This window comes from Trichosurus vulpecula, chromosome 3, assembly GCF_011100635.1.
Source record: "Trichosurus vulpecula isolate mTriVul1 chromosome 3, mTriVul1.pri, whole genome shotgun sequence".
NCBI lineage: Eukaryota > Metazoa > Chordata > Mammalia > Diprotodontia > Phalangeridae > Trichosurus > Trichosurus vulpecula.
In genome coordinates, this window is record NC_050575.1 from 21,771,593 (window position 1) to 21,795,246 (window position 23,654).

Below are 23,654 nucleotides of genomic sequence, written 5' to 3' on the forward strand. Positions count from 1 at the left end.
TTCTATGCTTTGGCATTTTAAGATAAATCTATACTCTATGTTGTCTAATACTTTTACTATATTTACTGTTCACAACTTTTATGTTTGATATTAATATGATTATAATATATAGTATAATTCATTATGGTATTATTATATAAGATAATTATATTATAATAAAAATAGTTTTCTTCATATGTTATCAATAAAACCTAACAGCGAATTTAAAAAATGAAAAAAAAAAGTGGGATTTTAGGATTTCTTGTGAAGTTCTGGACACTTCTGGAAAAAACTGGAATAACCTGTGGGGCACTTGGGAGCCACAGAAGGACTTCCCTGGAAGTAGAAGGCCTCCCTCATGAAATTCTGCCTCCAAGACTAGCTATAACAGCACATTAGTTGAGGGATGTGTCAAATACTAGTGACAGGATGAGAGAAGGTGGGAAACCAGATAATCCACTTGTAAAAACACCCTTTACTACCACTGCTTTTTTATATTTAGAACTAAAAAAACATCTGAAGGCAATAAAACTTTGAAGTCTAAAGAATTCCCTGCTGAGCAGGGGAATTGAGCTCAATTTGTCTTAAAAGAACAACTGTCTGGGAACAAAAGAGTCCTGCTCCCAGAGGGAGGAGAGCTGGCATCTATCTATTCCTTCCTGGGTGCTGCCACGAATTCACTCTGTGACCTTCAACAAATACGTGCCTCTCTCTCAAGCTCGGTTCTCCACCTGTAAAATGAAGGGAGAGAATCTTGTACATTTAGGGTTCTGGGCGCAGGAGCTTTCTGACCACCCTGGGTGTCTTTAAGACCACCCTTCCCTCTTGCTGCTTCTGGACATAAGCCCTACAGGCCACACGCGTTCTGTGTCTGGTCAACAGGGGAGGCCCTGACACTGGCTCTGCTGGGGGCAGGCATAACTTGCTGGCATAGGAAATTCCCTCACTCCCTTCTCAGGGTGACCCTGTAGCTTTGGGCTCCACTCTCCTGCAAGAACCAGGGCAGCCAAAAGTCCTCCATTGGGGGACCCTCTGAGGACCAGGAGGTGTCTGCCTGCTGGCCCAGTCTTTGGGAGGCTGCCTGATTTGGCCAACCCTGCCTGGTGGTCCCTGCACAAGGCTTTGCTGGGGATGGCGACTGCAGGGAGGAAGATGAGAAGAAGCGAGAGAGGTCACAAATTCCACCGGGCTCAGATACATCTCCAAACCCCAGTCTGAGCCTCTCCAAACTCCAGTCTGAGGATGTCTTTCTCGAGTTTGGGAAAACAACTCAGAGTGAATTGAAATTTATAAAACTTCTACCTTTCTCTCTTCCCCTTCTCCTCTCTGGACCTCAGTTTCCCTGTCTGTAAAATAAGGAGGCTGGGCCATGTGAATGTGAGTTATTAGAACCTAAGTCAAGAGCCGGAAGGGACCTCAGAGGCCATCTAGTTCCCAAAGTAATAAGAGCTCTTCAATAAGCATTCATTAAATTCAATAAACATTTGTTAAGTGCCTACTATGTGCCAGGCACTGCACTTTCCCCTCATAAGCCCTGTGAGGTTGGCAGTGGGTATCTTTAATATCCCATTTTACAAATGAAGATGCTGAGGTTCAGAGGTAAGATATGACCTGTCCAAGGTCACACAACTAAACAGGGCTGGAGCCAAGCTCCAAATTCAGGTCTCCTCACTCCCAAGCCCAGGTGCTCCTTACTCCCCCATTCTGCCTCCAGCATCACTGCAATGATATAACCCTTTGCCTGCATCTAAAGCATGGCTCAGCGTAGTCTCCAGGCAGACCTCCCAGATTGACTGGCCTTCTCTTCTCTCTCCTCACCTTCCATTAAATAGATGAGCAGGCCTGGTCATCAATGAGTCACCAGAGAGCTGAGTGGGGAATAAATTTGGGGATCCATAGGATTTCCTCAGTTTGCCCTGCCACGGGGGAGGGTGTAGCAGTCAGGCAGAAATACATGTGAACTTAAATCCTTTCTTTCTGTCCTGCCTGAGGTCAAAGATGTAGAATTAGCCGTGGAATGAAGCCCAGAACTTAAAGAGACCCTGGGTCCTTAAGCAAGGGGAAGGAACGCTCACTTTGGAGTTGAGAGACCTCTACATAAAACCCAGGTATAACACATACTGGGTGAGACCCTTCAAAACCTAAGCCCCTCCTACCTTTCCAGTCTTCTTTTTTGGGAGGCATTCAAGGTTAAGTGACTTGCCCAGGGTCACACAGCTAGTAAGTATCTGAGGTCACATTTGAACTCAGGTCCTCCTGCCTCCAGGGCCAGCCACTACGCTACCTAGCTGCCTCTTTCCAGTCTTTTTACACGTTATTCCCTGCCTCCACAAATGCTTCAATCCAGTGTCACTGGCCTCCTTGCTGTTCCTCGAACACACCATTTCCAGACTGCAGCCATTTTCTCTGGCTGTGCCCCATCCCTGGAATGCCCTCCCTCCTCCTCTCTGCCTCTTGGCTTCCTTCCAGGCCCAAGCTGAAATCCCACCTCCTACAAGAAGCCTTTCAGGATTCCCCCTTAATCATAGCACCTTCCTTCTGCTGACTGCCCCCAACACATCCCATCTAAATCTGGTTTGTACCTAGTTGTTTGCATGTTGTCTCCCCCGTCAGACTGAGAGGTCCTTGAGAGCCCTTCCATCCCCAGGGCTTCGCACAGTGACTGGCATACAGCCGGTGCTTAATAAATGCTTGTCATTGAGATTTTAGACAATTCACTTAACTTTTCTGAGCTTCATTTTATCCATCTGTAAAGCAACAACTACTACCACGACTACTGCCACTACTATCACAACCACCACAACCACCACCACTACTAGCGACGGTAACACTGTACCATCCCAATACACAAGGTTACTCTAAGAAAACCCCCTTTGTAAAGCTATAAGGACCATAGAAATGGAAGCTATTCTTATTCTTCTTAAACACAGAATGTTAGAGGCAAAAGGGACCATCCAGTCAAAGCCCCTCAACCTACAGAAGGCCCAGAGACAGGAAGTGACTCCCTTAAGACCACACAGCAAGTCCATGTCAGAGCCAGACACTGAAGCTGAGATCTCTCGCTTCCTCGTTATGGGCAGCTCATTGCTGCTGTACTACGTTACTTACACACCAGCCTAGACACAGAGGAAGCCTCTAACAGACGAAGAAGTGACAGCTTCTTCAAACGGACTATATCCACGACATGCTCACTACCTACAACCGCCTCCTCTAACTATTCACTCCAGAGCCAACAGCTCTTGGGGAAGAGCCATCAAAGCCAGCTCTTGAACTACCTAACCCCACTCACCCCAATAACCCCCAGCTTTTGTCTCCAGGCCTGGCTTCCATCTTCCCAGTTCTAGTCTCTGTCCCTCTAGCCGAGGACTTTATCCAGTTCAGATTTCTACTCTCTCCTGTCCTGCCCAACCTCTGGTCTCTGCCTCCATCTCCCCCTTTTTCTGCTGAGTCCCAGGCTTCACCTCTCCTAGTCCAAGCCTCTACCTCCCCATTTATTTCTGGCCTCTGCCCTCCCTACAACCCCTTTCCTCTCTAGTCTAGGCCTCTCATATAATGTTCCTCTCCTCCCACCTCCCAAGGCCACGCCTCCATCTTCCCCCATGATCCACTAAGTCCTGTCCCAGCAGCTGCCGCTCCAAGCCCTGGCACTCACCTTGGTCAGGAGGGGTGATTGTGATCATCTGGGCTGTAAACTCCTCATCAAAATACCTGGTGTCTGTCTCAGATGTGACTTGCGGCTTAAATGGAGGCACCAGCTACCGAGAGAGAGGGGAAGAAAGAAATGTGTGTGAATCCTCAGTTCTTACAGCCACCTCTAACAAGCTGGTTCTCTATCTGCTCTGACATATCCCTGGTGTTGGCTGCTCACCCACGGAAAGGGGACCTGAGAGTAATGGCCTCGATAGAGACTGACTCATGCTTTACCCTGGTTGTGACAGATTTCTTTGGACTTCCTCAAAGTTCACCCAGGCAACACGACTCCCCTCCATCCCCTAGCTGAGTGCCTCCAGCCTCAGGGGGTCGACCACCTTTCCTAACCTATGGGCTAAAAAACCCACTAAGAGAATCAAGGCACTGTCTTCAGAAGGCCCCTGTAAGGAAAGTGGAAGTGTTATGCAGAAGAAAGATCTTAGATTTCAAGCTGGAAGGGCCCTTAGAGATCATTTGGTTCAGTGTTGTCACAGGCAAACTGGTGACCACAGAGCCTAGGCTCACGAAGCTAGTAAGTGGCCAACCCAGCATCCAAAGCCAGCTCATCTAACCCAGATTTAGTACTCACTAACCTAGGAACACTGTTGGTATCCAAGTGCAGTGCCTCAGGAGGATAGAACATGAAATAGATTTTTAATAATGAGGGTTTGAAAAGGAAAGATCTAGGCCTTAGGACTTCCCAGAAGCTGCAGGAGAGCCTGGGGTGCTTGATACATGGAGGATGACAGAGAGGCTAGGGTAGTGCCAAAGACCTACTTCATTGACTTTTCTGGACACTGTCCTTGCTTCCTTTGGCCCCTGCCTCCAAGTCCTTGGCTCTAACAGAAACTGGGCTTTTGTGCCACATCCCCTGTGTGCCCCGTGCCGACCTTTCCAGCTCCCCTTTATGTGGTATCTTCTCCCATTAGACAGTCAGGTCCTTGAGAGCAGAGGATGTCAGGCTGCCTTTGTTCTGTGTCCCTAGTACGCACACAGTAGGCACTTCATAACTGCTTGCTCACCTGTTTCAATCTATCAATCATAAGTGGCCAACTACAGGTACAGCTGGGCCCAGACACTCTGTTTTGCACAACTCTTTCTCTCTGACCAGAGGACAACTCAGTCAGGTGGGTAAAGGGCAAAGAGAGATAAACGGTACCAAAGCCGCCTACATCCATTCATTTGACTATTAACTGGACAAGGTGTTCTGGGGAGGTGACCAGGGGGAGTGAGGGACAAAAGTCCCGGGCGCTAATCCCGGCTTTGCCAGAACTTGTTCCTGGGCCTTTGGTAAGCCACTTTACTTTTCAGAGCCTCAGCTTCTTTACCTGTTGAAGTGGCCAAACTAGGTATTTGTTTTGTGCATGGAAGAAACTTCAGAAATCATCCAATCACTGTAATTATCCGAATGATAGCACCTTGAAGCTTCACCCAAAACTAGTGATAGGAACCAAGGAGGGTGTCAGCTTTGAAACAGGGAGGAACTGGGGCAAGGCAGAAGAGGTGGGGGCAAGGTCAGGCCCAAAGACTCACTAGATGGGAAGGAAGCTGGTTATGGAGGAGCTGTGCTGGCCTCCCCAGCCAGATGAAGGTCAGTTCTAAAAGTTCTTTCACTTCTCTAAGACTTGGCTTCATCACTTGCAAAATGGGGATAATCTGTGAACAACCCACCTAATAGGGATGTTGTAATCAATGTGCTTCATAAGCCTTAATATACTCCAGAAAAGGGAGCCCTCATAATCACCCTGTATCTTCTTTGTATATACCTATATACGTCCCTGTCTCCCCCCGAGAGAATGGAAGTTCTTTGAAGAAAAAGATTGTTTCACTTCTGCCCTGGTATCCCAAGCTCAGTGCCTGGTATACAGCAAGTGCTTAATAAATGCTTTTTTTTTTTTGCCTGGTTAGCAATACACTCCCACCTTTTTTCACAGGTGGGGAAACAGGGTGAGACAGGTTAAATAATATGCCATGGGTGACGGTCACACAAAGAGAAAAAAGTCAGTGCCAGGATTGGAATGAATTCAGGTCTCAAAAGGCTAGCACTCATCACTATACTGTATTATACTGTAATGTTATGACATTATATGATATATGTAACATGGCATGTTATGATGTAATATATGTAATGTACATGATGTAACATATGACATAAGAGAATATATAACAGAACAGAAAAGAACGTAATGTATAAGAAGACATGACATAATATAACGTCATATGTGACATAATGATATAATACATGACATGGCATAAGCATAATAAAATATGCAGTAAATAAGCCAGTCTATGTGCAGTGCTTTACATACTTTAAGCGCTACATATATATATACACGTTAGCTATTAGGTATTATGGTTATATTACTATTACACAATGAGTTGCTCTTATCTAAGGGTAAGACTTTCGGATTCTAGAAGTGCTCCTTAATTTATTCTCTTTACTTTAGCCTCAGCAAACTATAGCCCAAGGGCTAAATTCAAACCAGTTGCCTACTACTATATGGAGACAAGATTGGTTTTTATATTTTTCAAGAAAACTTTATTCAAAAATTTCTTTATTTTCAAGAAAACTTCATTTAAAAATTTAAAAACTATTCTTAGCTCATGGGTCCCATAGTTTTCTGATCCCCTGCTCTAGTTGATAATAATAAACTCTACGTTCATTTTCCTGCCAAGATAGCCACCTGAATGGGAATCAGACCACCCAGCTCCCACATTCCTACTCCAGCAAGGCCCTGGAGTTAGCACCAGATTAAAAAATGTTCAAGAAACACAATGAGAAACTACAGTGAGTGACATCTTCCACTCCAGAACTGCACATACACGCATGCACGCACGCACATGCGCACACACACACACACACACACACACACGCAGCCAGTAGCCCATGGACAATAGGGCAGGGCCCATCCCCAACCCCTAGCAGAGTCAGTGTCAGGGTCTCCCAGCTTGACCAGACACAAAACATATGTAACCTGTAGCTTCTGTGTCCAGAGGCAGCGATTGCCTTAAAGTCAACCAGGATGGTCAGAAAGCTCCTGCTGCCCTCAGACTGGGCCAGCTCAGGGGCTCTGAGGGCCCTAACCCTGCCCTGAAATGCTGGAGAGGACCCTGAAGATCCATTGCTCCAAACCTCAAAGATCCTGACGGGGCTGAATCCGAGGAGGTAGAGGTCAGTGCAAGAACCAAGGGGCCCAAGAAACAGACCAGATCATCTTATTCAAAAGATTAACAGGGCCTTGTCCCTGGCACAAAGTTCCAATTCAGCAACTAAAGCTGAAGAGATGAGTAAGTCATGGAAAACACCAAATGGCATAAAAAATCACTGCAAAAGAACCAGGAGATCATTGTACACATAAAAGCAATATTGGAATGATGACCAACTGTGACTCAGTCATTACTCCGATCTATTCAATGATCCAAAACAATTCCAAAGGACTCATGACAAAAAAATGCTATCCATCTCCAGAGAGCTGGTGAGCCCTGAGTGCAAACTGAAGTAGAATTTTCTCCCTTCCACCATTTTTCTTTCCTTTTTTTGCCACATGGATGATATAGAAATATGTTTCGCATGATTTCACATGTATAATTGATATCACGAGCAGAAGGGAGAGGGAAAGAATTTAGAACTCAAAATAAAAAAAAAGAATGTCAAAAAGAAATAATAAAAATTTTTTCAAACTTAAAAAAAATGACTGCAAATCTAAGTCCAAGAACTGCAAGCAGAGACTCCAAGGAAAAAAAAATGAGATTTTCCACAAGGAATACATGAATACCTAGAAGAAATGAAGTAAGACATTAAAAAAGGAAATGAGCTCTTGAGGAAAGAATTGGAAAGAGACTAAGTAGGTCAGAAGAGAAAATAGTCATCTTTACCCAGGAAATGAAATTTCTGAAAAGCAGAATAGACCAAAGATTTCATGAAACAGCAATAAATATTAGAACAAAATAGAAGAAAATATAAGATTGTCTGATATTCAAAACAACTGACCTGGAAAAGAATTCAAGAAAAAAAAGAATTTAAGACTCACCAGACTGCTCCAAAACTGTGATTAAAAATAAAAAAATAAAGCCAGGGCAGCTAGGTGGTGCAGTGAGTAGAGCACTGGCCCTGGAGTCAGGAGGACCTGAGTTCAAATCTGGACTCATACACTTGACACACTTACTAGCTGTGTGACCTTGAGCAAGTCAATTAACTCCAATTGCCCTGCCTTTCCTGACGCAAAAAAAAAAAAAAAAGCCTAGACATTGTATTTCAAGAAATCATAAATAAAACTACCCAAATCTATCAGAACCAGAGAGCAAAAGTAGAGAAAATTCACTGATCATTTCCTGAAAGGAACCCCAAAGGGTAAAGTCTCAGGAATATCATTGCCAAAATCCAAAGCCCCCTCATCTAAGATGATGTGTGTGATAAGCATCCAGAAAGAAGCAGTTCATGTACCAAGGGATTATGCAATGAGGCTCACACATGATCTGGCAGCTTCTAATAAAAACCAGAAGAGATCTTGGCACACAGTATTCCAAAAGGTAAAGAAAGATACAGGCTTACAACCAAGAACAACTTAACCTGCAAAGCTGAGGACAATCCTACAGGGGGAAAAGCGGATCTTCAATGGAATGGAGGATCTGCAAGCATGCCTAATGAAATGCTTGACTGGAGCTAAGCAGGAATTCTGAAAAACAAACCCAAGAGTCCAGAGAAACCTAGAGAGGCAAATTCAGTTGAGACAATGTAAGGAGCTGTAGGATAATGGGAGTGCTTACATTCTAATGAGGGGACTAGAGAGACAAGTGTTCCTTCAGAACCTTGTCTTCAAAAGGCAAAAAAGAAATACCTAAATAAAAAAAACCGAGGTTCTAGGAGGAGGTGTGCGGGGAGTGCTGGCGCAGGGGAGGGGAAGGTTGGTTCTGTTCTGTGGATTTAAAAGAGCAATGAGAAGGGCGGGTAAAAGGAAAAACATACTAGCGGAAAAATGTAGAAAGGGAGTGGAGCTTGACAGTTCTCCTAACTGAGGTGCATAAGAATATATAAACATGAAGAAAAAAGATGGGGGGACTGGGCATCAGGCGAGCCCTGCCTCTTATCTGAAACTGACAAAGGAGGGTTAAGAAAATAACACGGAGCCATGCACAGAATTTGGTGCAGACATTCATCAAATGCAATAGCTGGGGGGATGAGGGAAGGGGGTATTAAGTGGGAGCAAAATAATGGGGAGGGTAAAGTCCTAAGCAAAACAAACTTCCTGAATCTGAAGGCAGGGATTTGGGAGGAGGAAGAAGTGGAGAGAAAAGAACAAGAACCTGAAGGGACACCTCGGGCTGCCTCTTAGGCAACTGGCAAACGGTTGAACAAATGGTAAATGTATAGGAATGTGATGGGATATTACCAAGCTGTAAGAAACGAAGAGTCTGGTGATCAACTGCAGAGGACTCAGCTCTTCTCAGCAATGCCATGATCCAAGACAATTCCAAAGGACTCGTGATGAAAAATGCTATCCACCCCCGGAGAAAGAACTAGTGGAGTCTGAACGCACATCGAAGCAGACTGTTTGTCATTTTCTTGATTCTTTTTGTGGTGTTTCTTGTTTTCGGTCTGTGTTTTCTTTCACAACATGACTAATATGGAAATATGTTTTGCATGACTGCACACGGATATCAAATTGCTCACTGTCTCAAAGAAGGGGGAGGGAAGGGGAGGAGGAAGAGAATTTGGAACTTGAATTTTTAAAAGATGAATGTTAAAAAAATTGTTTTTACATGTCATTGGGAAAAAACGATAAAATATTATTTTAAAAAAGCCCAGAGATGATTTTAGAGGGTCCCGAGAAGTAACTAACACAGAATAAAATAAGCAGAACCAAAAAAGAACATCCTATCTGATACTGAGTGAGAGGAGCAGAACCAGGAGAACATCGTACACAGTTACAGCCACACTGTGAGACGACTGACTTTGATAGACTTGGCTCTTCTCAGCAACACAAGGATCTAAGACAACTCCAAAAGGCTCACAATGGAAAGTGCCATCCACATCCAGAGAAAGAACTCTGGAATCTGAATGCAGAGTGAAGCAGACGATTTGCTCTTTCTTGTTTTGTTTTTTTCTTTCTCATGGTTCTTCCCATTTGTTCTAATTCTTCTCTACTACATGACTAATGTGAAAATGTTAAATATGAATGTATAGATAGAGCCTATATCAGATTGCACACCGTCTTGGGGACAGATGGAGAGCAGGGAGGTGGAGAAAATTTAAAACTTAGGGAATTAAATATTGAAAACTATAAATTAATTTACATTAAAAAAACATATCATAAAGAAAAACAATGGAGAGAATTAAGAACCTTGATCAAAGGCAGCTAGATAGTACAGTGGTTAAAGCACTGGACCTGGAGTCAGGAAAACCTGAGTTCGAAACCAGCCTCAGATGCTTATTAGCTGTGTGACCCTGGGCGAGTCACTTAACTTCTGCTTGCCTCACTCCTCCCAAAGTTGTGATGATCAAAAGATATACCAATTATAGAGCCCTCAGCACACTGTCCAGCACACATTAAGCCCCATATGAATGTTAGCTGCTATTATTAATGGTGTACTATCCAGGCAGTGACTAACCATGTCTCCAGAGGATCCATGATGAAATAATGGATACGAGGTACAGAGACGTACATCATTAGACATGGCCACTCTGTGGATTTGTTTTGCTTGGCTATGCTATTTTTTTTATAAGTTCCCCCCTCCCCCCGCTTCTTTTTCTTTCTTGAAGTTAATGGTGGAGGATATAACAACAGTAATGCAAAAAAAGAAAAAGAAAAAGAAGGGTATTGTAACATTTTTTAAAATGCACAAAAGGGAACAGAAGGAAACAAGACAAAAATAGGATAGCTCTGAAACAGTCACGTATAAAATTAATTGTATACTTTCTTCCTTTTAAAAAGCAAACTGTGAAATGGAGATTCGTGGTTTCACATACACTCCTTTTTTCTGTTGAGCTGTGTGTTGTAAAATGCTCTCTTTTTCAGTGTTTAAGTTCAGAATTTAATAAAGAAAAAAAGAACGTTTAAAGAAAGAGAAAAACTCCACTTTTGTTTTGAGCAGCTAAGGGAATGACTAGGTATCCACACTCAAGCTAGGAGAACCTAGGTGAATTAAAAAACTCCACTGGCTGGGCTGGTAGTGGTAGAAGGAGAGGGCTGCAAGGTGCCCCCCTTGCCATCCCCAGGATCCCCATCCAGGGTTCAGTGAGGAAGCCAGGAGGAGCTAGGAAGAGGATGGAGGCTGATGAGTCGCCTTCCCTCTAGGATGCAGGTGGGCTCGGGGACCACATGGGCTGGAGGGGAACAAAGAAAGGGCCTGAGCCAATTCTGGAGGAGGGAATAGCCAGCATGTCTCCCTGCTAGTGCCTGGGGGACAGCAGTGGGGGAAGGTTGCGCCTCGTCAACAGAAGACACAGGAAACTAAAGAAGCTTGTTACCAGGAATTGAGGACAGGTGAAGCATTTCTGAGTAAGGACCTCTGTCCCAGCAGAAGGGCAGCTGCTTGCCCAGGGTCCCACGGCAGTACGCATGACGCAGGAGCTGGTGCTCTAGAGCTGAAGAACAAATAAAGCCAACGACACATGCCCCGTGCCAGGCGCTACAGCGATGTGTCAGCAAATCAAGCACCTAGCACCCACATGTGCCCAGCTGGGTCTTTGCCTTAGGGAGCTACAAGGGATGTACACGTCGCAGTCTTGGGGGGGGCGGGACGGATGACCACTTGCTGGCTATGTCACAGTGGGGGAGAGGGGTTTCCTTTATGTACAGGTCATCCCTTGCAACCCTCAAATTCTTTGATTCCTAAACCGGAAAGGCAGGATCACTAAGGGCCAGAATATGTTACCCCCATAGCCTGCCTTCTCAATGGGTGGGGGAGGGGTAAGAGAGAAGGAGAGAATTTGGAACTCCAATTTTTTTAAAAGCCATAAATAAACGAATGTGAAAAAGACAAACCTCAAAAAATAAATATGGGCCTAAAATTTTTAAATAAATGGGAAAAAACTGATACATAAAATTTATTTTACATATATATATATATTTGTTTGTTTATTTTCTTCTCTGGGCCCAGAAAAGAGGCAGCCTATTATGGAAATAAGAGCCATTACTGGCCTTATGAGTGACAGTTAACATTTGGAACCCTTTACAATTTATAAAGCACTTAACAGGCACACTCTCATCTACTCACAGAAGCTCTGTAAAGGATGTACTACAAATATTACTCTCATTTTGCAGAGGAAGAAATTGAGGCTTGTGATACAGTGTCAGGAGGCAGGATTTGAATCCAAGTCTCTGCTGATTCCAAGGCTAAGGATATCTGCACTTCGGATTTCTCAGTCATAAAACAAGAGTTTCCAGGGATGGTGAACCTGCAGGTGCTGAGGCCACACGTGGCCCTCTAGGTCCTCAAGTGCGGCCCTTGGACTGAATTCAAAAATGGGTTCGGTCCAAGGGCCACATTTGAGGACCTAGAGGGCCACATGTTCCCCACTCCAGGAACCAGATAACTTCTAAGGACCTTCTCTCCCCTCTACCTCTAAATCCAATGAGCCTATGAACTTTTGCTGACGATAGAGACAGAGACAGACAGACAGAGAGGCAGAGAGGGGTGGGGTTTGTTGTTGAATACAAGCAGGGTCTGATGCTCAGGAGGAAATGCCAGGATAAAAAGCTTCCCTCGCCCCCGGCTTTCTATGACCTCCGGAGCCTCCTGGTTTGTATGATGAAACAGAAGTAAAGGGGAAAGTATCAAGGGCCTCTTGGCCGAGCTGTTGGCGGGCACCCAAGCCAGGGCAGAGGCCAGGGACGGGTGCCTCAGGCCCTGCCAACAGCCCCGCCAAGCCTTGAAGCCCCTCCTTCTGCTTTCCAATGGGGAAATACGACGCCAAAGGCAGGCAGCTCCCACAGCCTAATCTCAATTTAGCAAGAGTGGAGTCACAGACGGTGGCCAGAGTCTGCACCTGGAGCCAAGAAAGCCTTAGTTCAGATCTCTCTTCAGACACTTACTGAGCAAGACTTAACCTGCGTCTGCCTCAGTTTCCTCATATGTTAATAAAACAGGGATAATAACAGCACCTACTCCTCAGGGCTATTGTGGGGATAAGAGAACTCTGTAAAGCATCTTATAAATGGTAAAGCACTATGTAAATGGCAGTTCATATTATTTAGGATCATTATTATCAGGGTCACCGAATAGCACAACCTGAGAAGAGACCTCTGAGGCCTACTCTTTCACCTTCCACATGAGCAGGAATCCCCACCACACCCACACCCACGACAGCCACCACAAGTGGTTATTCAGCCTCGACTTAAGTATTTCTAGGGATGGAAAACTCAGTACTTCCGTGAAGTCCCATTGTACATTGAAACGGCTCCAATGCCTGCTGGGGATCCTCTGGGTAGAGAAGCCCAGAGTGACCCGGGCCTCACTGTGCAGCCCCACCTTCCTTGCCTCCTGGGAACCCACCTTTTTTTCATAGACATCTTGCCACACGATGCCAGCAAAAAACTTGTGCTGCATAATCTCTTTTGCATCGTCTGGTCCCCCACCTAACCTGCAGAAACAGAGAGGGGGGGGGAGGGGGAGAGAAGAAAAGACAAAGTTACTTTCAAATGGACCACAATGATGAATCCCCAGCAGCGTCTCTCCTGAAGCATTCTGGAGGCAGAACCACAGGCTGTCACAGCGGGAAGGAACCTTAGAGGCCACAGGTGAGGACACTGGGGACCTCAGGGGAAAAGGGACCACCAAGATCACACAGGCAAAAAGCAGCAGAGCCAAGCCTGAAAGCAAGGCCTTCTCACCTCTAAGCCTAGGGCTCTTTAAAAAAAAAAATCACTTAATTGTATTGCTAACTTTTGGTTTTATGTCAAACACGTATCTGAAAATCTCTATTTCCATATTGTTGTTGTTAAGTTGTGCCCTCCTCTTGGTGGCAAAGATCCTGGGGTGGTGTGCCATTTCCTTCTCCAGCTCATTTTACAGATGAGGAAACTGAGGCAAACAGGGCTAAGTGACTTGCCCCCCAGGGTCACACAGATAGTAAATATCTGAGGCTGGATTTGACCTCAGGTCTTCCTGACTCCAGACTCAGCACTCTACACTGTGCCACCGAGCTGCCCCCCACACACACACTTGCACACATGCATGTGTGTGCGTGTATATATATATATATATATATATATATATATATATATATATATATATATATATATATATATATATGTATGTTTGTGTACATACGCATAAATATGTGTGTGCATATATGTGCCTTCCCCTCTCCTACCCAACTAACCATCCATGTAACAAATTTCTTTTCTTTTTTAACTAATTTATTTTTAGTTTTCAACATTCACTTCCATAAGTTTTAAATTTTCTCCCCCTCCCTCCCCAAGACAGCATGCAATCCAACATGGGCTCTACATCTACATTCCTATCAAACACATTTTTGCATTAGTCATGTTGCACGGAAGAAATATTCCAAAAGAAATCCCCCCAAAAGCAAGTCAACAAGACTGACACAGCAATCTAATCATTTTAATTTGTGAAATACATTTTTCATGTTGCAGTACAAATGAAAGGACTCCAATACGGAATCACTTAGGCGAAGTGGTCCAGATGGCCATCAATCTGTAAACACTAACAGAGAGCCTGTACCACTCCACTGTCCTGACTCACTCCGACCTTACATCAAATGTGGAAATGATCAGAGCTTCTAAGCTTCAGCAGACTGCCGTGACGCCCGTTTCTGGGATGCCTGCTAACACGTTCAGACCCTCACCCAATTTCTGGTCCAAATTAGGAAACTCCCCCAGCCAAGTCTGATATCAAAAAGCAACCTGGGTAATTTCCCAACCACAATTAAGAATTCCCCATCCCCTACCTGGCATTCTTTGTTCTCAATCAAGCCTATTTTTAAGGTATAAAACTTTTCTGCTCAGACCACACTCTGAAGGTGTATTTTCAGTGAGATCTCGCCACAGTACACGTCTCCCTCACATTGCCAGTAACCCTGGCCTTGCACGGCCGAGCCTCTGTCAGTTCATATTGCTATATTAGTACGTATGTGTGGTTTTATTTGTGTGGGCTTGCTGTGCTGCAGAGTCATAAATCTCATGCCTGCAAGTACCTGTTTTCTGTAAATCTTCCAACCTGGGGCTTTGCTCTAGCCAACAGAGCAATCAACCATACTACGATGCCGAAGTGGGAGTCACAGAAACTGAGTTTGAACCCCGGCTCTGCCACTTTCTACCTATGTGACTGTGGGCAAGTTACTTGACCTTATTTTCAACCTTTGCCTCAGTTTTCTCATTGGTAAAATGAGAGGGTTGGACAGATGGTCTCTAAGGCCATCTTTCCTAGAGTTCAAGCTTACCTGATTCTATGAACTGTATCAGAGAACCGCACGTCATTTCCATATCTACAGACTCCCAGACAAGCGGTAAAGGAAAAGGGTACATTTTTTCAACTCCTAGAGTCAAGCTTTGCATTCTTTCCTTTTTTTTTCTTTCTTTTTACACTGTTACAGTCATTGCATATTTTTTTCCGTGCTACTTAATTTTGCATCAGTTCATATAAATCTTCCTGTGCTTCTCTGCATTCTCTATTATGTTTTTTTTCCTTGAAGCTAGTATAGTGATGAATCACAATTCCCCGTCATAGTCAAGTTAAAGATTTCCACATTGGTCATGTCTAAAAATGCATGACTTATCCTGCGTCTTGACTCTAACCTCTCTCAGCATGTTTTAACGTCAGCCCTCTGGAATTGTGTTTGGTTCATTGCACTGATCAATTCTCAAGTCTTTCAAAGTTGTTGGGTGTTGACAATGCTGTTGCTTATCTCGTTCCACTTTACAGTATGATAAAGTGTCCTCCCAGTTCTGTTCACTTTAGTCTGCATCAGATCATGTAAATCTTCTCAGGTTCTTTTTTTCCACCTGAAATCGTTCCTTTTGTCCTTTTTTACAGTACAATAGTATTCCACTCTACTCATATAATATGTTCAGTCATTCCCCAACTAATGGGTACCTGCTTAGTTTTCAATTCTTTGCCACCAGAAAAAAAACTTCTGTTAATATTTTTGTGCATGTTGATCCTCTCCTCCTCTCTTTTATCTCTTTGGAGTATAGGCCCTAGTACTGGTTAAAAGGGTCAAAGGGTGTATACATTTTAATAACTTTTGGAGCGTGGTTCCCAATTGCTTTTCAGAATAGCTGAACCAATTCACAGCTCCACCAACAATGCAGTAGGTATGTCTGTTTTCTCAAGGTCCCTCTAACATTTGTCATTTTTTTTCCATCAGCTTTGCCAGTCTGATGGGTTTGAGGTAGAAGCTCAGAGTTGCTTTAATTTATATTTCTTTAACTATTAGTGATTTGGAGAATTTTTTCACACAGCTGTTAATAACTTCAATTTCTTCCTTTGAAAACTAGAATCACTAGAAGAATAATGATATTCATTTTTGATAGAGAGGAGGCAATTTATTTTTCATATAGTCGGAAAATAATTACATGGGAGTACAAGATGTGACATTCAAACATATAAGTAGGTTGACAAATTGGTAGAAGATAATGGCCTAATGAGACAATTTAATCCTCAAAGGAAACCCTTTGGACTCGGGTTTGGTGTGACAAAGGTCAAATGTAAGTTTCCGACAAGCCCATTTTTCATTTTCTGGCTAATTCTTCCCCTCTCACTATCCTACTGTCCCAGAGTCCTCAGGTAAAAATCTTCCTTTGATCAATTCTGCCCTAAGGGCTGGGAAGGTCAACAGTCAAGGAAATAAGTAGGACCTAGGCCAGGAGGATGGGAGGTGTCTGAGGAAGGCTCTCCATTTTTGTATCTCCGGCTTCAAACATGCTTGTGGGTTGTGTATTTCTCTTTGTTTTATGGGATGTCCTAACAAAAATGATTTCTCTCCTAGTGGTCAGCCTGCTGGTGATGAGCCTCTCCCCAGTCTCTGACGCTGATCCTCAGGAGGGCAGCCACGATCTCTTGCAGCCTTTCCAGCTTGTCAGAACTTGTGCTTCGCTGACAAGGCCTTCAACAGCCCAGGGTCACTTCTGTGTCACGGTAAGGCCTAGAAGTAGGACTCGGTGGAGTCAACAAATGTAAAGTTAGGGCAGCTGGGTGGTACAGCGGACAGGGCGCCGGGCTTGGGGTCAGAGAGACCCGAGCTCAAATCTGGCCTCAGACACTATCTGTGTGACCCGGTGCAAAAGCGCCTCAATTTCTTCATCTGTACAATGGAGACATAAAGAGCCCCTACCTCGAGGGATTGTCAGGCTGAGCAAAGGAGATAAGAAGTGGAAAATGCCTGGCACACAGTAGGCGTTACGTAAATGTTAGGGGGAAATAGACAATAATTATCAAGCTTAGTGCATTATCTGGAATAAAGTAAGTTGGGGTAGCTGGGCGGTGCAGTGGAAAGAGCTCTGAGCCTGGAGTCAGGAAGACCTGAGCTGAAATCAGACATTCATGTGACCCTGGAGAAGTCACTTAACTTCTATTTACCTCAGTTTCCTCATCTGTAAAAAATGCGGGTGATAATAAAAGCGCCTACCTCACAGGGGCATCGTGAGGCCCAAATGAGATAATAATAATGAAGCACTTAGCACGGTGCCCGGCACACAGGAAGCGCTTTGTCAATGACAACTGTCACCATCAGAATTCCGCGGCTAGTGCTCGGGTATTTGTAATAATTAACCCTCGTTAGGAACGCAAATTGCTCTACCTGTGCCATCTCATTTGACGGGAAGACACGGAGACGAGTGGCACAGTTTTGGGCAGGTGTGGACGGATTCTGAGATGTGTCAGTGGAATCAAGCGTGCGCTGGAGGAGATGATGACCGTGTTGTGAAGGAAGAGCTGAATCCCTTCCAGTTACGTGGGGAGAGCCGCAAGGTTCATCGAGTTAGAGCTGGAAGGGGCCTTCGAGGTCATCCAGTCCAACTTTTGAATTTTTCTAATGGGGAATGAATGTGAGGACCAGAGTGGTAACAGTGACTTGCCCAGAGTCACACAGGTTATAAGTAGCAGTCAGGATCTGAACCTGAAGTTTCAGACTCCAAATCCAGTGCTTTTCCCCTGTATCATATTTTTTTCAAATTTATTGATGAGCAGGTGGACTTTAGAAAAACCTGGAAAGACTTGTACGAACAGATGCTGAGTGAAGTGAGCAGAACCAGGAGAACATTGTACACAGTAACAGCCACAGTGTGCAATGACTGACTTTGATAGACTTGGCTCTTCTCAGCAATGCAAGGTTCTAAGACAACGCCAAAAGACTCATGATGGAAAAGGCTATCTACACCAGAGAAAGCACTTTGGAGTCTGAATGCAAATTGAAACAAACTATCTGCTTTCTCTCTTTTTTTTCTTCTGTCTCGTGATTCATTCCATCAGTTCTAATTCCTCTTTACAACTTGGCTATTATGAAAATATGTTTAATGTGAAGGTATCTGTAGAGCCTATATCGGATTACATGCCATCTTGAGGGGAGGGGGAAAAGAGGGAGGGGGAGACAATTTAGAACTCAAAAACTTGTGGAACAAAGTGTTGTAAACTAAAAAATAAATCAATTTAAACGGAGGCATACTATTTGCTCTCTCTTTTTGGTCGTTGTTTGTTTCTTCTTTCTCATGGTTCCTCCCATTGGTCCTAATTCTTCTTTACAGCATGACTAGTGTGAAAATATGTCTAATATGAATGTATATGCAGAACCTATATCAGATTGCATGCTGTCTTGTGGAGGGGGGAGGGAAGGGACGAGGAGAAAATTTAAAACTCAAAAGCTTATGGAAGTGAATGTTGAAAACTAAAAATTAATTAATAAATTTTTTTAAAAATTTCTTTCCTGATTTTTTTCCAAATTCTCTCCCTCCTTCCCCATCTATTGAGGAGGCAAGAAATGTGATACCTATTAGTGCATCATATACTGAAATCAAAGTTTTGAAGAGGTGGGCTTACACCTTAGACAGTTTTAGTAGGTAGTCAGCGACTCACTTAGCCTCCTCTTTGGGCTTTGAGGTGCAGTGGGTTGGAGTGAGGGGACAGATAAGAACCTGCAGGACGGCAACTATCCCTTTGCAGAAAGGACAGAACCATGATGAACAGATGGACTGTCCCACCAAAGAAAATAATTTTATTCCTGATCATCAGGTTCTTAGGGTTGTATCTGTGCTCAGCAGAGCTGAGGCACAGACAACTCATTCCCCCGCTCCCAGATCCCCCGTAATATGCCCTCCATTCTGTTCAGAGACACAATGTGGTATGGTATACACACTAAACATGGAGCTGCAAATGCCTGGGTGTGTGGGCAGGTTCCAAAGCTCACCAGCAAGGAGGCCCTACACATAAAAACACTTTTGAGCTTCGAGCCTCACTTCCTCATCTGTAAATTGGGCCAATCTCCACCTTCCCTATTTCACAAAGACAGTATTAAGTTCTGTGCCACTGGGAGGAGTTATCACCATTTGGGACCTGCAGATGCTGGAAATTACCAGGAGAAGAGAGTGAGCTAGAATACACTCCCTGCCCCCCACCCCGCCCGCTCACCAAAGCCAAGGCCAAAGGACCACAGCATCTCAGGGCTGAAAGGAACCTCAGAGGCTGCCTGATCTAACGCGTGCAGAAGGGACGACGTCTCCCCTGCCTCCATAAACGGTCACATCGTCTGGAGAACCATAAGCTCTCTTCTACACAACAGCCCTTCAGTCACTCGAAGACAGAGATGACAAACGTGAAACAATCGCTGCCCTCAAGAAATTTGTCCCTAGTTCTTTTTTTTTGGAGGGGGAAGGCAGGGCAATTGGGGTTAAGTGACTTGCCCAAGGTCACACAGCTAGTAAATGTCAAGTGTCTGAGGCCGGATTTGAACTCAGGTCCTCCTGACTCCAGGGAGGCTGCCGCCCTGTCCCTAGTCTTTCAACTGAGCCCCATTAAACACAGTTCTCAGGCTTCCAAATAGCTTGTCAATGTGCCTCCTTCAATATGGTGCCCAGGACCAGACACAGAGTTTTAGGTGGGTCTGGCCAGGGTAGGAGACAACGGGACTTTCACCTCACTCCATCTGGAAATGGCCTTAGTTTCTCTGGCTCCAAATTACACTGCTGGGGAGTCACAATGAATAAGATGTTTTCCTTCCACATATTTATTATTATTCAGCCATGTCCTTGCCCATCTTGTACATAAATTAAGAAAATTAACTGGACTGAAGAATTTTATATTTATTCTTAAATTCAATTCTTCATATCATGTAGATCTGCTAATGGGTCAAACATGGACCAGCCTCACAGCACTTGAGAGAGCCAGGATAGGCTATAATCTGGACCTGTGGGTGGGGCTCCCAGACCACCGAGGTCACAGATCCCACATATCCCACTAGACTCAATCTTGTTTGCTTTGGTCCACTCTTCTAAAGGGGTCTTAATTCTTCCAGGAGTGCCAATGGAATTCTCTCACTCTCTTTTTCTAGGTGAAGAAACAGCAGAGAAAAGACGGGTCCTCCTTCTAGGCGAGGGGTGGGGAACACGTGACTCTGATCAGGGGATGGTAAGGGCCATGAATCATATTAGAAGGGGGACTGTCACTCTGGATGCAAACTGTTCCCGTGGCTCTTCTCTGTGGCAACCCAGCAAAGCAGGCCAGGGGAGGCAGCTGGCTCGTCTCCTCTGGAGGATGCTCCACACAGCAGCTGCTAGGCCAGGAACTCCTACACCAGCAGAACACAGCCGCCACCTTGGGCCCCACACAGCAGTTTCCCAGCAAGCTCTCGGGACATAAGTGGTGGCGCGGGGAGGGGCAGTTCCGACCAAGGACGCCAGACTCTGGACCAAGGAGAAGTTGGCCCAGAGGTCGCTGGCACAGGCAGACAGAAACTTCCATCTCAACTTCTATCTGGTTAACCAAGAGAAAGCAGAAACTACCCCAGGCTCCTGTCTTCTCACACAACGACCGTTGCTGGGTCTCAATCCCAAGGGCTGAAGTGGCTTAATTAGGCAAAACAGCCAGGTGAACATTAATTTCAGGGGGAAATGGTAGAGAGAACCCTGGGCTGAGACACAGGATTCCTAGGCTCTGATCTGAGCTTTGTTACTACTTCCTTATGTGAGCAGATAACTAGATGGTTCAAGGGACAGCCACCTGCTAGCATTTGGATGGATAGAGCGCTGGACCAGGATTCAGGAAGATCTGAGTTCAAATCTGACCTTATTCACTTATTGGCTGTGTGACCCTAAGCAAACCACTGAATCTCTATCTGCCTCAATTTCTTCATCTGGAAAAACAGGCGGCTAGGTAGCGCCATAGTGCACAGAGTGCTGGACCTGGAGTCAGAAGACTCATCTTCCTGAGTTCAAATCTGACCCCAGACAACTACTAGTTGTGTGACCCTGGGCAAGTCACTTAACCCTGTTTGCCTCAGTTTCCTCATCTGTAAAATGAGCTGGAGAAGGAAATGGCAAACCTCTCCAGTATTCTTTGCCAAGAAAACCCCAAATGGGGTCACGAAGAGTCAGATACGATGGAAATGAGACGACAATAAATCAAGGCCCTCCCAAATTAAGTGATTTGCCCCAGGTCACAGAGGGGGCAAATGGCAGAGCTGGGATTCAATCCCTGGGCACCTAACTTCAAATCCAATGCCCTTTTCACCATACTCAATGAGCTAGCAGCCCCAAGGGCTCTTTTCCAGCTCTGAGATTCTGGCCACAGGTTTAAAAAGTCCATGGTCCACCATCAGGTTAGCCTCACCTAATAACCAGCCGTGTCCCCGAGGCGGTATATGTAAATTGGAATTCTGCAAACAAAATCAATACAAGGAAGGTTCATAATCTAACATGGGAGCTTCATGTTTTGGCCTGCTATAAATACTTCCTACTCCCATTTAGAAAGTATGTAATCTGGGTGCAAGATGGCCCAGAGTCCCTGTCTGCTTAGCCTCTTCTCCCCAAATCCCCCGGGCTCTCTTCCTGCCCACACCCTATTCATCCTTCATTATATTATTTCTTCTTTACTTCAAAGAGCCGATTACTTTGGTGTTGGCACCCTCTCCACCAACGGCTCACAAGCTCACTATGTAAGGTTAGCAGGCTACCTTCTAGGGTGGCTGTGGCCAAAAACCCTCAGGACCCTGGGTTAACCTGCTGATGACGAGCCTTCCCAACCTGCCTTATCTGGGTCCTTGGTCAAGAGACACAAGGCCCGTACTTAAAACCTTTCTAGCTTAGGTGATTTGACTTTCTACTCTCCTGGAACAACCTTTGAGAACCCAGCGGCTCCTTCCTCCATGCATGAAGAATCAAAGCAGGATTTATTTTTATTACTAATTATAGATGCAATTATAGAGCAAGCACTCCCCCAGGGTAGGGAGGACTACCAGCTGGGCCAGGGCTGTTTCTCAGGGCACTGGCTGGGTACCTTGTAGGGGCAGACCCAGCTTGGACAGTAGGAGAGGACTCCTTAGAAGACATGCTCAGAGTGCTTCCGGGGTAAAAGGGAGATCCTTGCTACCTCCCTTGAGATAGGGCCTTCCTGTGTGACCTTGGGCAAAACAAGGCCAATCCTAGAGACTCTGCCCTTCTAAAGTTCACAAAGGATTGATTTCTGGGAATGCACGGGAGCTCAAAAACCACAGTGCCAAGTTTGATCTTGCCTTCCAGATCCTTAGAACATGGTATAGGAGAGATCCAGACTTGGAATCAGGAGACAGGAGTTCAAATCCCAGCTCCAACGCTCACTGCTCAACGCTCACAAGTATTGAAGACCTTGGCCAAGCTGTCATACTCACCTGGAGCAAATATAATTATATTTCACTTCCTACCCTCCAAGGGCCATCATGAGGAAAGCATCTTCTAAACCAGAAAGTACAACGGAAATGCAAACGACTGCTATTACTACTGACCAGAGCTGCCGATAACGGAGAAAATGCATCCAACAGAGACCAGGGCCCTGCCTAAGAAGCCCCCGAGACAGAAGAACTTGCCAGGGCAGACTTCTGCCACTGACTGCTAAGTATCCTACAATGTCTCCCACTGCATGCCGCCTGGGGCATCCCTCACTGAGTACATATCATAGAATCTCAAGCTGAGGAAGGACTACGCACTTCTCTGGTCCAGCTCCTTCAATGATCACCCTGAGAGGAAGCCATCTAATCTTGGCTTGGATGATGTTACCTTGTGTTTCACTACTTACTGAGGCAGTGCATCCTACTTCTGACAGCTCGAATTTTTAGTAAGTTTTTCCTTTTGAGAGACAGCTAAGTAACGCATAGAGAACTAGCCTCAAAGCCAAGGAATGCCTGGGTTCAAGTTTGAGTAATATCATACTGGGGCAGCTATGCAGCACAGTGAGTTGAGCACCGGCCCTGGAGTCAGGAGGACCTAAGTTCAAACCCGGCCTCAGACACTTACTAGCTGTGTGACCTTGGGCAAGTCACTTAACCCCAATTGCCTTGCCTTCCCCCCTCTATAAAAAAAAACACAAAACAAAGTGATTTATATCACATAAAAGCGCTGTGACCCTATGCTAGTCACTTAATTTCTCAGTGCTCTAGGCCAGAGTTGCTACCACATTAAAATGCAATTAGGAAATATTTAACAAAATGAATAAAAATACAATAGAACATAGATAATGCTAATGTATGGTTTTCTGAGTCAAGATGAAGGACTCATATATGATTTAGTGACCCTTGTTTCTATCTGAGTTTGACACCACTGCTCTAGGCAACTCTATGTGGCTGTAAGTCACCCCCTCTACCAATGGGGTGTCCCCTTCCTGGGAGTTCCCTGTACCAATGAAATCACAGGACCAATTCCTACCTCCCTATAACTTAAAGGATTTCAACTTAGAAGCAACTATTTGTTCATTATTCAGTCATTTTTCAGTCATGTTCAACTCTTTGTGGCCCCTTTTGGGGTTTTCTTGGCAAAGATGCTGGAGTGGTTTGCCGTTTCCTT

The 23,654-nt window shown here is 44.9% G+C and overlaps 1 protein-coding gene across 1 annotated transcript in view; it reads right to left on the reverse strand.

The window, feature by feature from the left end:
• The window catches only part of AKT1 (AKT serine/threonine kinase 1), a 135,197-nt gene that overhangs the window by 3,325 nt on the left and 108,218 nt on the right, over nt 1-23,654 (reverse strand). Inside the window, exons 12-13 of the mRNA XM_036750850.1 lie at nt 13,165-13,252; nt 3,632-3,734 (exon numbers count right to left, since the gene is read on the reverse strand). Coding sequence (XP_036606745.1) covers nt 3,632-3,734; nt 13,165-13,252 — 191 coding nt within the window. The remainder of the gene's footprint in view (nt 1-3,631; nt 3,735-13,164; nt 13,253-23,654) is intronic.